At 33.0% G+C, this 16,203-nt stretch overlaps 1 protein-coding gene across 1 annotated transcript; it reads left to right on the forward strand.

Moving 5' to 3' along the window:
* The first annotated feature begins 2,367 nt into the window (after nt 1-2,367).
* Nucleotides 2,368-15,468, forward strand: tmx4 (thioredoxin-related transmembrane protein 4). Its single transcript, XM_073827237.1, has 8 exons — nt 2,368-2,545; nt 3,044-3,159; nt 5,679-5,724; nt 5,872-6,000; nt 6,121-6,166; nt 7,728-7,829; nt 8,270-8,330; nt 13,511-15,468. The coding sequence occupies exons 1-8, from the start codon at nt 2,391-2,393 to the stop codon at nt 13,750-13,752; spliced, it is 897 nt and encodes a 298-aa protein (XP_073683338.1). The 5' UTR covers nt 2,368-2,390; the 3' UTR covers nt 13,753-15,468.
* The last annotated feature ends 735 nt before the right edge of the window (nt 15,469-16,203 follow it).

Genomic DNA, 16,203 nt, shown 5'->3' on the forward strand with positions numbered 1-16,203 from the left:
GTGTGAATCATGAATCGTTCAATTCGCAAAATGATTCACGTACCTGCTGCAGTTGCAATCTAAATCAAATGATTCAAGATCCATGCTTCGAAGTGCTGATCTAAACAATGATTCGCAATCCGCGCCCTAAAGTACTGATCTGAATAATGATTTGCGAACAGGACTCGGATCATGAATCGTGAATCATTCAATTAGCGAAATGATTTGCAAACCAGCTCCGATGTCCCGATCTAAATCAAATGATTCACAATACACACTCCGAAGTCCACATCTGAATCAAAAGATTCATAATGTGCAAAGTTCTGATCAAGGAATTCGGGAACCCACTGTATAGTCCTGTTTTGAATCAAATGATTTGCGATTCTTTTTTTTTTTTTTAATGATTTGCAATCCGCACTCCGAAGTACCGATCTGAATAATGATTTGCAAACAAACATTTCAGATCAGGCCTCAGAGCGTGCATCACAAATCATTCAATTGGCAAAATGATTAGCGAACCTCCTTTGAAGTTACGATCTAAATTGTGCTGAATTGTGCTTGTATGTTTTAAACACTTTGGCTACCTTATATGTTAACTTCTCAGGTAATATCAATGGTATGACTATTTCAGATGCAGCCAAAATTACAGCAACAGTGGTTAAATACACATATATTAAATTGTTTGATCAAATGGATGATTTAGTAGTCGCTGGACATGTCCCTACTAAATTCTACACCCTTGATTGTGACATATTTTTAATAAATGTTAAATTCTTTTGATAATATAGCTCAGATCTAGAACATGAGTCATGCTTGAAGCACAAACAGGCATTAAAAAATGTAATTACACAGAAGAAAAGCTAAAGCTGTGTAACCAGCACAGAAGAAAGTATGTTGGATGAACTAGACCAAATAAACCCTGATATAATCTACTTCCAGTATTGACCAGTTCAGCCTGATGGTCATAATTAAAACACTCATGCACTAATATTGACTGACAGAGACAGTGTTGGCTCGTCTCATGTGGGAGTCTTTTTTTTATCTTCCACACCTGGGAATGTAAATCCTATAGAGATCAATACAATCATGCTTCTCATATATTAACTTCTCTTCTTTCATCTCTTACAAACTAATCTATAAGCTTATTTATCTCATGAAAACATGCAGGATTTCAATTTCTAGAAAATGAAATGTAATTAATGTAAATTAATGAAACTTTCAATTAGGCTGCACCAATATTAATTTAGTGCAGATAATTAGGTCTATAATATGCTAACATTGGCAGATACCAATATGATCAATGCATCTTGTTTCAGTTGCACTTCTGGGAAACTATACAAGAAAGAAAAACAGCAATTATTATTTCCATCTCTATTATTATTAATATTATTATAGACAGTTTGAAAGCACATAAAGATTAATTTGACTGTTTTAAACTGATTTATAAGCATTAAAGTGATTTAACGACTGCTGCAAAAATATCAAAATGAACTTTGATTTGGACAAAACCTTACCTGAGCATTTTTGTTATGTATTATTTAATATGTAGGTAGGTATGGCAAGCCGTTTTAGCCTAAAATATACTATACGTTACTTGTCGTAATTGAATTTTTACTAGTAACAATTCATTTAGAGAGCTCTATAATTCAGTTCCTACTAGTAACAGTGCCAATTAGTGAGCCCTCAAAATCAATTATTACTAGTAACAATTCCAATTACAGAGCTCTCTAATTCAATTCTTACTAGTAAAAATTCCAATTAGAGAGCTCTACAAATAAATTTTTACTAGTCATGTCTCAATTGACTTCCATTCATTTTTAATTACAGAGCTCTACAACAGAATTTTTACTATAAGAATTACTATTAAAGAGCTCTACAACCGAATTCTTAAAAAATATATAAAGATACATATAATATATAATAAACATGTAATACGTGTCATATATTTAACACATTAAAATATATAAAACTATATATTTATATACTATTTCTTTATTATTTGTATAAAATATATTGTACCGTATTTTTATATTAAAATCTATATAATAACACAATAATAATAATAATTAAAATCTAATACAAAAAGTATATTTATTTTATATTATTAAAATGTACACACACACACACACACACACACACACACACACACACACACACACACACACACATTTAGTACATTTATTTCCATGATATTTAAGCTATATGATATATATTTTTAATGTTTTGTAAAAATATAAAAAATTACGCTACGTATACAGGCCTGTGTGTGTTTGTGTAGAGGTGCTTCATGCACATCTGTCAAATTTAGCTTTAAGCGCCACCGCGGCTGTTGCTGCTGCTGCTGTATTTCCTGCTTGTGTTGAATCATGTGCTTCTGCAGCAGCAATATGGCGGGACTGACACGCGCTGACATGCAGAAATATGGCAGAAGTTCCTGCTGGATTTCTGCTGTATTCCTGATGCTCGCGGCTCGTGTAATCGCTCAGACGGACGATAATAATATTGTGCAGACGGTAGCCGACGCCAACTGGACGCTCATCCTGCAGGGCGAGTGGATGATCAAATTGTGAGTACAGTCAGATGTGTGTGTGTGTGTGTGTGTGTGTGTGTGTGTGTGATCTGCTATGATCCACATGCTGCAGGATTCCTGTGTGAATGATCAGATTAATAGCGCTGGGATTCGATAATGCTTTGATCTGCCGCGCGCTGCAATAATGTAACACTTCAGAGTGCAACAATGTATCGAAATAACGGTAACAATAACAGTGTATCTCATGCAGTGACGTGTGTGTTGAGATATAACCGGAAGTGTTCATAAATATCTCTTTTTGCAGCAGCAGTAGTATATATAAATGCGCGCAAATCGTTTCAGATCGTCAGATTTAGGCATTAAGCATCGATATGCACAAATATTGTGGATGTTATTGTGTAAATAATGGCCATAGGTGAATGTTCACATCATCAGGGTTACACCCACATTTACATCCAGTATGCAGCGAGGTTATTAATGTATTATATATGCACGCATGTAAACGAATCGCTCTGTTTCATGTGTTTTCATCAGCTATGCTCCTTGGTGTCCGGCCTGTCAACATTTACAAACAGACTGGGAGAATCTTGGAAGACAAAGTGAAAGTCTGGGGATATCAGTGGGCAGGGTTGATGTTACACAACAACCAGGTTTGACCATTGCTCATGTGTGACCATTCACTGTCTCTCTTTCTCCGTGTATACAATGTATAATAGCAATAAATAGTAGTAATTAAAAACACTTCAATACAAAATACATATTTTTGTATTAGGTTTTATTTCATTATTAATTATTGTATTTTATATAATATACATACCGGAAATACAAGTAGTAGTAGTACTTGTAGTATTAAAAACACTTAATAAAGCATTTAATTAATTAATAAATTAAAAATATATTTTGTATATTGTATTTCTGTTGTATTTATGTATTAATGTGTTATATATATATATATATATATATATATAAAACATTAAATATAACATTTCCTATATATTTTCCTATACTTATAGGAAATATAATATGTTGTTTTATAAAAAAAAAATATATATATATAGATATATATATAAAATACAATAATGTTGTATAAATAAACACAATAACTAATAATAATAACACGTGTGTGTGTGTGTGTGTATACATATATATATATATATATATATATATATATATATATATACATATGTGACCCTGGACCACAAAACCAGTCTTAAGTCGCTGGGGTATATTTGTAGCAATAGCCAAAAATACATAGTATGGGTCAAAATTATTGATTTTTCTTTTATGCCAAAAATCTTTAGGAAATTAAGTAAAGATCATGTTCCATGAAGATTTTTTGTAAAATTCCTACTGTAAACATATCAAAATGTAAATTTTGATTAGTAATATGCATTGTTAAGAACTTAATTTGGACAACTTTAAAGGTGATTTTCTCAGTATTTTGATTTTTTTGCACCCTCAGATTCCAGATTTTCAAATAGATGTATCTCGGCCAAATATTGTCCTATCCTAACAAACCATACATCAATAGAAAGCTTTTTTTATCGAGCTTTCATATGATGTATACATCTCAGTTTTGTAAAATTTAACCTTATGACTGGTTTTGTGATCCAGGGTCACACATATATATATATATATATATAGCAGTAGTAGTAATAATAATAATATTTTTCAATGATATTAAATAAAAAGTGTTATTGTGTTTTATTTATTCAGCAAAATATATCACAATGTTATTTTACTGGTTTACACAATTTTTTATTATAGGAAATATAATAATACAAAATAATATATATACTGTATATACACACACACACATATATACACGTGTTATTGTTTTTAGTTCTTGTGTTATTTATACAACTAAATGTATCAAAATATAGTTATTTATACTGGTTTACACATTATATTTGATTGATTATTGTATTTTAAATATACATACAGTATAAATAGTAGTACTAGCAATAGTAATTTTCATATTTATATTTTAATTATATACAATTTCAATTAAAATACATATATTTTGTACATTTTATTTCTGTTTTATTTATTAATTAATGTGTTAACTATATAATATACATTTAGTAAATCTAATAACTAATAGTAATAATAATATATTGTAATCATATAAAATTTTTATACATATACAGACATATATATATATATATATATATTATATATAGATATATAGATATATACACGATATCAGTTATACGTTATTATTGTTGTTGTGTTTTATTTATACGACAAAATATATCACAATATAGCTATTTTTACTGGTTTACACATTATATTTTAAATAACCATATGGTAATAAAAATGTTTTGTCTTACAGTAAATGAAATACATATTTGATTTTTTTTTTCTTATTTTATTTGGAGCTTCATTTATACAGTTAGTCTGACATCAGTGCAAAAGCTTATTCACATTATATAACAGCTAAAGCTAATATAAGAGTATAACAGTGACACTAATATCATAAAACAGGATGAGCCACATTCAAAACCATTGAAAATAATGATATGCGTATGATTCTATCATGAGTGTGAAGACCTTGTTTGCATTCAGTCTGATCAACAGCAGTGTGTCTGGCATTTACATTGAACACTGCTGGATTGTTTGCACACAGAGCTTTTTTAAGTTTAATCATGCGGCTTGAATAAACTACAGTGAGACTTTAAAAAGAGTCAGACTTTTAACAGATCACTAATTTGAATTCCACCCGCAGTTATTATCAGATATATTTGATGTGAGCCATCACTGAGTGGCATCACAAGCAGATGAAAGCTTTTATTATTAATACCATTATATCCAGACCCATTTAGACGATTCCCTTTGAACACTAATTGCATTTTAAATGCAAGCAAAGATTGCATTTAAGCGGCTAATGATGCGGGTGTAAATGGGGTCTGTTGTGTCGTGCTTCCACCTGCATCGAGGCTTGAATAGCATCTCTCCCGTTCGTTTTTGTGGAAATCTCATCTGGCGGGGTAGAAAACGCCTGTTACTGTCAGAAAGCTGTCAGGCTTTACTCTTATTACAGCTCTGCTATAGACCGTACACCGCCTTCCCATGCCGAAGGGATTTTTTTGGCCCGTATAGGATGTGCTCGCTCTTCTATCCACATTTCTGCATCAACATATCTGTCCTCTCTTCTTTTGTTCTGCAGGTCTGAGTGGGAGGTTTCTGGTTACAACACTGCCGACTATATTTCAGTAAGTCCTCAGATGGCTGAGTTTATATTCCCTCAGGTGTAATGACAGAACTGGCTTTCTAAATGTTCTTTTAGGTTCCATTTCTGATCAAAAATAGCATATAACAAAGTTTAAATTACAATATTGAACAATTCATCTCATCCACAGCGCTAAAGATGGAAATTTTCGCAAATATGTTTCATCACGGACTATTGAGGATATCCAGGCGTATGTTGAGCAGAAAAAGTGGGCGATGGTTGAGCCGGTGCCAGGATGGAAGTCGCCATCGTCTCTTCTGTAAATACAACCTTTCTGTCTGGGAAGAAAGTGCTGATGTGTTTGCTTCCTGAAATCTCTCGTAAAATTAGTTGCTAATATAATTCCTTGCTTAAAGGCCTTTTTTTTTTTCTTTTACAGAATGTCAGGAATGGCTAATCTGTTTCGTCTCTCCGTGTGGATCAGAGTAAGAAATATTTAGCAGTTTGTTCTTTAATGGAATAGTTAGAAATTAGAAATAGATGTACAGTTGAGTTTCAGAATCTGCAAAATGTTTATTATTTTACCAAAATAAGAGGGATCATACAAAATGCATGGTATTGTTTATTTAGTACTGACCTGAATAAGAAATTTCACATAAAAGACGTACATATAGTCCACAAGAGAAAATAATAGTTCTTCCAAAAAATCCTTCAGGTTTCACACATTCTTTGGTTTCTTTTGATTTTGAGATCCACCTTTTCACACTTGAGGACAACTGAGGAACCCATATGCAATTATTACTAAAGGTTCAAATGCTTTTATAAAATATGATATTTAGGCAAAATATGAAAAATGCACACATTCATTCTGTTCAAAAGTCCCCCCCCCCCCCCAAGTTCTTAATGCATGGTTTTTCCTTCTTTAGCATCAGTGAGCGTTTGAACCTTCTGTAATAGTTGCATATGAGTCCCTCAGTTGTCGTCGGTGTGAAAATATGGATCTCAAAATCATACAGTCATTGTTGGAAAGGTTTTTCTGAAGAACAGCAGGCAGTTTAACTCTTCAGGACAAACAAGGGACTTATGAACAAACTTCACTAAACAAAAACAAATCTGTGGATCATTCTGGTAACAACACATTATTAGGAATCAAGGGGATGTAAACTTTTGAATGGGTTCATTTTTATAAATTTAACTATTATTTTTCTCTTGTGGACTAAATGTAAACATCCTTTATGTGAAATATCTTATTCAGGTCAGCACTAAATAAACAATAACATGCATTTTGTGTGATCCCTCTCATTTTGGTAAAATTGATTAACATTTTGCAGATTCTGAATGGATGTAAACTTTTGATAGCCAACTAATTTAGAAAATGTCATTGCATCACTTGCTTACCAGTGGATCCTTTGCAATGAATGGGTGCCATCAGAATGAAAGTCCAAATGGCTGATAAAAACATCACAATAATCCACAAGTAATCCACACCACTCCAGTCCATCAGTTAACATCTTGAGAAGCTAAAAGCTTTATGTTTGTAAGAAACTAATTAATCAATAAGATATTTTTAACTTTAAACCATCAGCCAAAATTCAAGTCCATAATCCATAATAATGCTTCCTCCAGTGAAAACATCCGTCTCCTGTTGTCTCACACATCAAAATTCACCAACTTATTTGTTTAGAGCTGTTTTGGCTTTGTAAACGGTGCTTGATCAGTGCAGATTTTTCTCCTGATTCAGACCAGACCACTTTTTCGATGGAGAAAGTGTTAATATGGATTATGGAGTCATATTTTAGCAATAGTTGCAAGTTAAAAACGTCTTAACAATGGATTTGTTTCTTACAAACATGCAGCTTTTGGCTGCTCAAGATGTTAATTGATGAACTGGAGTGGTGTGGATTACTTGTGAGATGTTTCAATCAGCTGTTTGGACTCTCATTCTGACGGTACCCATTCACTGCAGAGGATCCATTGGTGATCCAAGTCTAAACTTGATCTTGTCATTTGCATTAAATATAACGCTATTTTGTCCATTCATCACAGCAAATCCACACGTACCTGACGAATACTCTCGGTATCCCTTCCTGGGGCTCTTATGTGATTTTTGCCATCATTACACTCTTTATGGGACTGATGCTCGGCCTGGTAAGTTTAAAAACGTCATTTTCACCATTTAGCTATGTTAATGTATTATTCATGCTCTAAGCTTAAAGTGAAATGCTTTACTCTTTGCATGAAAGTAGCTCATGCATAAATATTCCCGCGGATGGAGCGTCCGTGCTACAGATCTAAAAAGACCAACAAAGTGCACTCGACTTCATCTGATGCGAGAGAGCTCTATGAAGCCGATCGCACATACTGTACAGACACATGATGACTTGCTGCAGGAGGAATTATGTAATAAATTTTGAGAAAGAAGTTCCTGCATTATACAACGGTGAGTTGTGTAACGCTGGTCGATTCTGCGGCTCGTTTGAGGATCTAGTGGGTGGTTCTCGCATGTAGAGGATCAAACTTTCAAAAGTAACTTCAGCTAGTGGGTTTGAAATAATTACTGAGTCTAATGGTAAATATATTTCAATTAGATGCTGGTTTTGATCGCTGACTGCATTTGGCCCTCCAGACCAAAGCACAAAGACAAAACAGGTGAGTTAAGAAACACTTTTTTAGCATAATGCTGTTTGAAGCATTGCATATTTGCATATTATTGCACCTTATTTTTGGTATCACTTTACATTAGTTAATGCATTTACTCAGATGCATTAACTAAAAATTAGGCTATAATTTTGCTACAGTATTTAATTATATTTGTTAATAAAAATACAACTCTGCATTGATTCATATTAGTTTAGGTGCAACAGATACTACTCTTTATTTTAATATTAGTAAATGTTGTAGTTAACATTAAGGTTAATACATGTTTCAGAATTATTTGTAGTTAACTAGTATTAACAAATGCAACCTAATGTAAAGTGTTCATATTTTTTTAATTAAAAATTTAAATAGTAAACTTTTTAAAATACATCTTCTGACTTTAATTAATCTGTCTTGTTTTCCAGTACAAATATAGAAAAAATCTTAAATCAAGATACATTTACTTAAGATATAAAATGAAATTAGATATTTTGTGTTTCAAAATTAAGTGAGATTTTATCACTCCATAAATCAGAAAATACTGTTGACAGCCAGAAAAAAATATGTTTACGAAAATAAAATGTTGTTTAGAATCAGAAAAATTATATATGAACTAACCCCTCTATAAAAAACTTTGACTATAGATAGGAATAGAACTGTAAATTTTGGTGTATGTAAGTGCTGCTGAATTGGAGGTAAAAACTTTTTGAGAAAACTGCCTTTAAAGACATGTAGTGTTTTACAGACACAAATGAAGTGCAACAAAATCAGGCGAATGATATATAAACAAACCCTTCTATAAAAACCTTCACAATATAGATAGGAATAAAACTCTACACTCTAAAAAGTGCTGGGTTATTTTTGTAAACACATTGCTGGGTTAATTGTGCTGGGTCAAAATTCTGGGTTGTTTGAGGCACTGTAAACACACAGTTGGGTTGATCATGCTGGGTCAAATGGACTATAAGGGGTTCTTTCACTATGAACACCTGGGTTGGGTTATTTTGACCCAACCGGTTTGTTTATTTTTTTCACTTCATCGAACATTCTGGATTCTTCACTCGTCTCCTCGCCAGGCGGTCACGCACCTCGCAGCAAGCAGGATTATAAGGTAAATTAATAATATGATTATATAATTGTTTACCTTTATTTTTAATAAGTTGTGTTTTAGAGCACACTGATTTCACTGTTTAATGCAATATTTGATATGTCGCTGTGCGGGGTTGGCATTTTATTCCGTGAATGACGAACGTTGTAACTTAAGCAGCCTAGCGATGTACTTTTTTGCCTCAACAATCGCTTTATTGTTATATAAAGTGTGTGTGTGTGTGTGTGTGTGTGTGTGTGTGTGTGTGTGTGTGTGTGTGTGTGTGTGTGTGTGTGTGTGTGTAATGTTATTTGTATAATTTACAGTATACATATGGCCTTTATTTTAACGCCTTATGGAAAGAGTAGGTCAGAAATACGGGGGTAACTAAGTTCCTTTACTGTCTGCATACTGTATTGCTTTGTAATGTTTTGTCAAAATTAGATCATTTCATACAAAAATTGATCTTTTAAGGGCATATTTTTCAAGTAAATGTTTGCGACGTGCCGAATCCAACGATAGATCCATATGTTTTATGTTGAGCATTTTCGCGGTTTTTTCCTTGAGGTAACTTATCTGCATTAGCTAAAACGCTATGTCCCTTATTTTAATAATGTTAAACCACAATATGACTGGTATGTACTATTGTTTATTACTTAAATGTAATGTTGTCTTAGCTACAGTATGTAAAGTTAGACTTAATCTCTCGTGGTGTATGTGGCCGTTCACATGTCGCGTTTTTTGCGCACTGAAGTTCGTTATTATACGCTCATAATGGAAGCTCATTTTTTTCCAGGCGCGGGACATGGTTGCTTAGCAACGGCAGACGCCATGGGAGAGCAAGCTGCGTTTTTGGAAAGAAAGCGACGCGTCTTGCGTTTTCACGCGTTTTTAGACGCGGCATGTGAACGGCCCCTTACTCTTCCTCTATTTTAGTGAGTGCCTGTGTTGCATTACAAACTAGGAGACCAGTATAAACCTTAAACTTATTGAACCACATTTGTTTTTCAGATTTGATCAGATTTCACAAGACTTTAGGAAGCTATATCCAGAGGCAGACTTTTTGAAGACTGGGCTACAGTTGCAGACCTAATTCTTGCCAGTGCTCAGTGAGGTGCATTCAGAGCTGGGTGACATGACTTAAGGTAAGCTTTTTCTAATAATATGTCAATCTATAAAAAAATATGCAACTGTATTTGACACAGATCAACTGGTAAATACAATGGTACAGTAACACTTAACTAGTTGCTTATTAGCTTGTATATTGGCTGTTAATTAGTACTTATGAAGCACAAACTGATGCCTTATTCTGCATGAGCATATTCTACATCCCTGAATCTGACCCCATACCTAAACTTAACCTGCAGTAGTTGAATGAGGGTGGGAATTAATTTGCAATATTTAAAGGAATGAAGAAATCCTTATATGAAAGTGTTTCAGTTTGTTTTGATTATAAAATATGGTTCACAGTTTGCATATTATTCCTATGGTTTAGATGCTAAAGGGGAAAGTGCTTTCAAAGTCCTGCCCACTCTGGATAAAAGGTCTTCAGACCCACAACCACGGAATCCCGGAGGCCATTCATTGACGTACAACCTGTAAGTTTTGTTTTACGTTTTCTGCTCTAATAAGGGTGTATATATATATATATATATATATATATATATATAAACACAGTGGTGGCCAAAATTATTATAACAGTAGAATTTTCACCAGCTAAAAAATGATTTTAAGTCAGTGTTTGTTATCTTTTGCTGTAGTGTGTCAGTAAGAAATATCAGTTTACATTTCCAAACATTCATTTTGCCTTTAATTGTGATAATCCAGTGAGATTTTTGTTTGCACAACAGCCAATCCTCCACACAGAGATCTGATCTCATCATCATCCAGTCTGTCTGGAATGACATGAAGAAACAGAACAAACTGAGACAGACTAAATCCAGAAGAACTGTGACAACGTCCCCAAGATGCTTCCAGAGACCTACCTGCAAAGCTACCTGAAAAACTATGTGCAAGTGCACCTAGTGTAGGGCAAAAGCTGCTTTAAACACAAAAGGATGGTCAAACCAAATGTTGATTTAATTTAGTTAATCAAGGTTAATTGATTAAGAACATTTATTTATGACATTATTTTTGACAGCGTCATTTTATGACATTTTTAGACAAGTGCTTAAAACTTTTAACAGTATTGTAGCTTTGCAGGTAGGTCTCTTGGAGCACCTTGGAGACGCTGTCACAGTTCTTCTGGATGATGATGAGATCAGATCCTGTGTGGAGCACAGAACAAAAATGTCACTGGATTATCACAATTAATGGCAAAATGAATGGAAATGTAAACCGATATTTCCTACTGACACACTACAGCAAAAGATAGAAATCACTGATTTAAAACCTTATTTAGCTGGTGAAAATACTAGTTTTCTAATAATTTTGACCACAACTGTATGACAAGTTGAGAAGTAAAATGAGCATTTATTTCATGCCTCTGTGTTTATGTTCATAAAATACACTTAACTTAAAATGTAATGTTGCAAGACTAAATGCCGTATAATTAACAGGTGGGGACCAACATGGAGGATTTGAGCCTTGGGATGAGACAACAACATTTCTAGACCTTCGCCATTGTTCCAGGCCATGCCATTGAAGCGGACTTGTTGCCTGGGAATTTCTCCAGCTTGCAGTATATCATATTGATGGACATAAGTCTTCATGTGTGAAGTTTTTTTTTTGGCCACTTGTAACATGTTTTAAATTGTAAGAATTGTCTGGTGGACTCTTTGTTTGGCTTAGTTTTAATGGCACAATGTTGGGAATGATTCTAATGTGGTAATAATTCATTTTTGAGTGTTCTGCTGCTGCAATGTTGACATAAAGAATAGGAATATAGTGTGCCTTGTTTACAGTTTTGTGTTTAAAAGAAACTGATCTACTAAAACCGTTATTTGTGTCTTTAAGGGTTGGACAAAAATCTATTTGAAAACTGTATTAAAAAGAAATATGAAAACTCATTAAAATGACATTTACATATTCATTTTTTTGTGTTGTGTAACTGTATTACAGAAAAACAATAATAATTTTACATTCTTTTGTGATTTATATATTATTATTTGTAAATATAAAGGTAGCAAGGCAATTAGACAATAAATAACCCAATATTTTGGTAGTTTTTAACCCAGCAGCACAGTTAATCTGACCCACTGGTTGGGTCAAATAAACAACCCAGCATTTTGGGTCAAATGGTTTAACCCAGCACTTGGGTCAAAACAACCCAACGCGTGTTCTGTCCCATAGTTACCCAGCAGCTGGGTTATGGTTGGGTTATTTTTTAACCCAGCACTTTTTAGAGTGTAAGTTTTGGTGTTTATAAGTGATGCTGAAATTGAAAAAAAAAACAAATTTTGAAAAAATGTCCTTTAAAAATATAATCTACAGACACAAACAGATAAAGTGCGATCAATAAAAAAATCAAATGAATAATATGTGAACAAACCCCTCTATAAAAACTATCAGAATATGAATTGGAATAGAACTGTAAATTTTGGTGTATGTAAGTGCCACTGAAATGGAAAAAAAACCTGTTTTGAGAAACCGCCTTTAAAAAGATATGTAATCTAATTATTCTACACAAATAAAGTGCAAAAAAAAAAATAAGGCGAATGATATATAAACAAACCCTTCTATAAAAACCTTCAAAATATAGATAGGAATAAAACTCTAAGTTTTGGTGTTTATAAGTGATGCTGAAATTAAGAAAAAACTAATTTTGAGATAACGCCCTTTAAAATATGTATTATCACTGAAGATGCAAACAGATAAAGTACAAAAATGAAATAAACACTTAAAGTGTATTTTGTATGTTTTCTTTCCACTAGTCTGAAACAACTTATGAAAAGTCAAACAGCCCAAAATCTCAAAACTGACCAGTGCATTATAAAATATTTTTGCTGTAGTGCAGTAATAAACCAGCTGAAATAAGTTTACTGTTCAGTTAAAATTTTTTATTTCAAAAATCAGAAATGTTTAATATTTCTGCCCAGTTCAACTTAAGAGGTGTTTATTGACCCTGTCCTAATATAATGAATCATTTCAATCTTTGTTTCTGTAGTTGTAATCGTGAAGGAGGAAGTCTCAGAGGAAGAGGTGGAGGACGTTATGATGGAGGAGAAACACACGTCGGACCTGGACAACGAGAGCGAACGTGTGTCTGGTGATGAGTCGACCGAAGAGGAAGGACAGATGAGCGACGGAGCCGCCGGAAGCAGCGATCAGCCTCCGTCAGAGGGGGCAGCAGAGAGTTCAGTGAGAAAACGCAAACCGCAGGGGTCGAACACGACTGAGGGAACATAATATCAACCCTTGTTTGCTTTCACTGCAGTTGCCACCAAAAACAAGAGGAAACTGCCATATCTGTAGGATATGCAAAGCAACGCCAGCTATCAGACAGTCCATACATGCAGAACGTGGTTTGCCCATTCAATGCTTTCCTCGCATTTTACCTGCTTCTCGCTGCGGTTTAATTCAGTTTGGTTTTTAAGAGTAGTCGCTTAAATTAATTGCTGCAAGATGCCAAACATTGACAGACCTTCTTTAACATTTAACTTTTATATTTTCTATAAATGCCAAAAATATGAATGTGCATAAGTAGAATAATTTTAATGCTGAAGTTAATGTTTACAATGTATTATGAGCTCTCATATTTCACCTCAAAAAAACAAAAGAGAAAAGCAGCCCGATTAAGCACATAACAGTGTCATAATTTCAAAAACCATTGTTACAAAAGGATCATGTGACACTGAAGTCTGGAGTAACGATGCTGGAAATTCAGATTTTTATCACAGGAATAAATTACATTTTAATATATATTAAGATATAAAACTGTTATTTTAAATTATACTAATATTTCACAGTATTACCGTTTTTATTGTATTTTTAATCAAATAAATGCAGCCTTGGTGAGCAGAAGAGATTTCTTTAAAAAATATTTTTTAAAAATCTTTAATTATTTCAAACATAAACAGTGGTGTAATGTATTAAAATATTCAAATATTTATGCATCATGGTTGTATTTGTTGTACTGCCTCTATGCTGATTTTAATAATTTTTTAATATATTGCATAACTAATTTGACCTTTTGGCTTGTCTATATCTTTGCTAAAGTATTGTGTTTTATACTGTAATGTAGTACAAAAAATCTTGTGGCTACAGTCATGAAAGTAATTTAAAATTACAGAACTAAAAAAAAGGAAATGATACATTACAATAATGACAATTTGGGAGAATTGTGCTTAATCGTCATGAAAATCAGAACTTATGATTAATATTTTGATTTTGGAGTGAAATAGGAAAGCCATGTTCTTAACAGGTTTAATGAGATTCATGCATTACACTGTTGTTTTACCACGATTCCTTAATTGTTCTATATTTGCTGTAATGATAAATGCTTCCACGTTTGTTCATGTTTCACATTCCTGTGCCACAACTCAATCCTGACCGTTTTCAGAAGGAAATGTTCTTAAAGTATGATATTTATGAAGAGTATTTTTGCACTATTGCATTCATCCACACATGATGCACATAGTGTTGAAAAACACAAACTGTCCATAATCAGTTCCTTAACACGGCATATTAACAGACGGATGCTTTGTGTACCAGGTCTCAGGATAAGTATTTCTCAGTGGTATGAAGATGTTGTTTTGTACAGTGTAGGTTTCTTATGTATTCCCTGTAATTGCAAATTGAATTCCTAATTTGCACAATAAAACTTTGACAATGTCTTTGGTATTAAAATCGGTGCAGTGTTTGACTCGACGGTCAATTGCCTTTAATATTTTATACTATGGACAGACTGTTTGAATCTGTGTAGCAAATAAATCTCGGTGATTCTTGTAAACTGTAACCAGCACAGAAACACACCAGCACCATCTGTTCATCGTTTCTGTGTAATTTATCATATGCTGAACATCTATTGTCAATTTCATTGTATTGTGTGACAGATTGTTATATTGTTAATATTGTGTAACTGCTGGGTTTATGTGTTCATTAAACAGTTTAACTTGATACAAAGTGTTTTGAATATTAGTTTATCATGTCAGCATTAAATGTTTTGGGTTCAAAATGGAAAAAAAAATATATAGACAAACTCTTACAACTTTCAGTTTGTAAAACCAAACAAAAATCACTTTGATCCCAGTGCCATGTTTTGCCCCTCTTGGACTGTAATTGCATAACTGCAAGGCACTACATGCAAAAAAAAAAAAAAAAAAAAATCATGTACTGGTTAGTTTTGAGATTTTACACTTAAAATACACTTAAGTGATCATTTTTTGCACTTGCATCTATTTGCATCTTTTATCATAATGCATATTTTTAAAAAGTGTTTTCTCAAAATAAGTTTTTTCTCCACTTAAGCAGAACTTACAAACACCAAAACGTAGAGTTCTATTTATGTCTATATTCTGATGGTTTTTATAGAAGGGTTTGTTCACATATTATTTGCTTGATTTTTTATTGATCACACTTAATCTATTTGTTTCTGTAGATTATATTTTTAAAAGACGTTTTCTCAAAATTAGTTTTTTCTCCACTTCAGTAGCACATACAAAAACTAAAACTTAGAGTTTTATTTCTATATATATTTTGAAGGTTTTTATAGAAGGGCTTGTTTTTATATCATTCACCTGATTTTTTTGCACTTTATTTGCATCTGTAGAATAATTGCATTATATCTTTAAAGGCTGTTTTCTCAAAACAAGTTTTTATCTCCACTTCTACAGCACTGACATACACCAAAACTTACAG

The sequence above is a fragment of the Garra rufa genome, chromosome 21, assembly GCF_049309525.1.
Source record: "Garra rufa chromosome 21, GarRuf1.0, whole genome shotgun sequence".
Taxonomy (NCBI): Eukaryota; Metazoa; Chordata; class Actinopteri; order Cypriniformes; family Cyprinidae; genus Garra; species Garra rufa.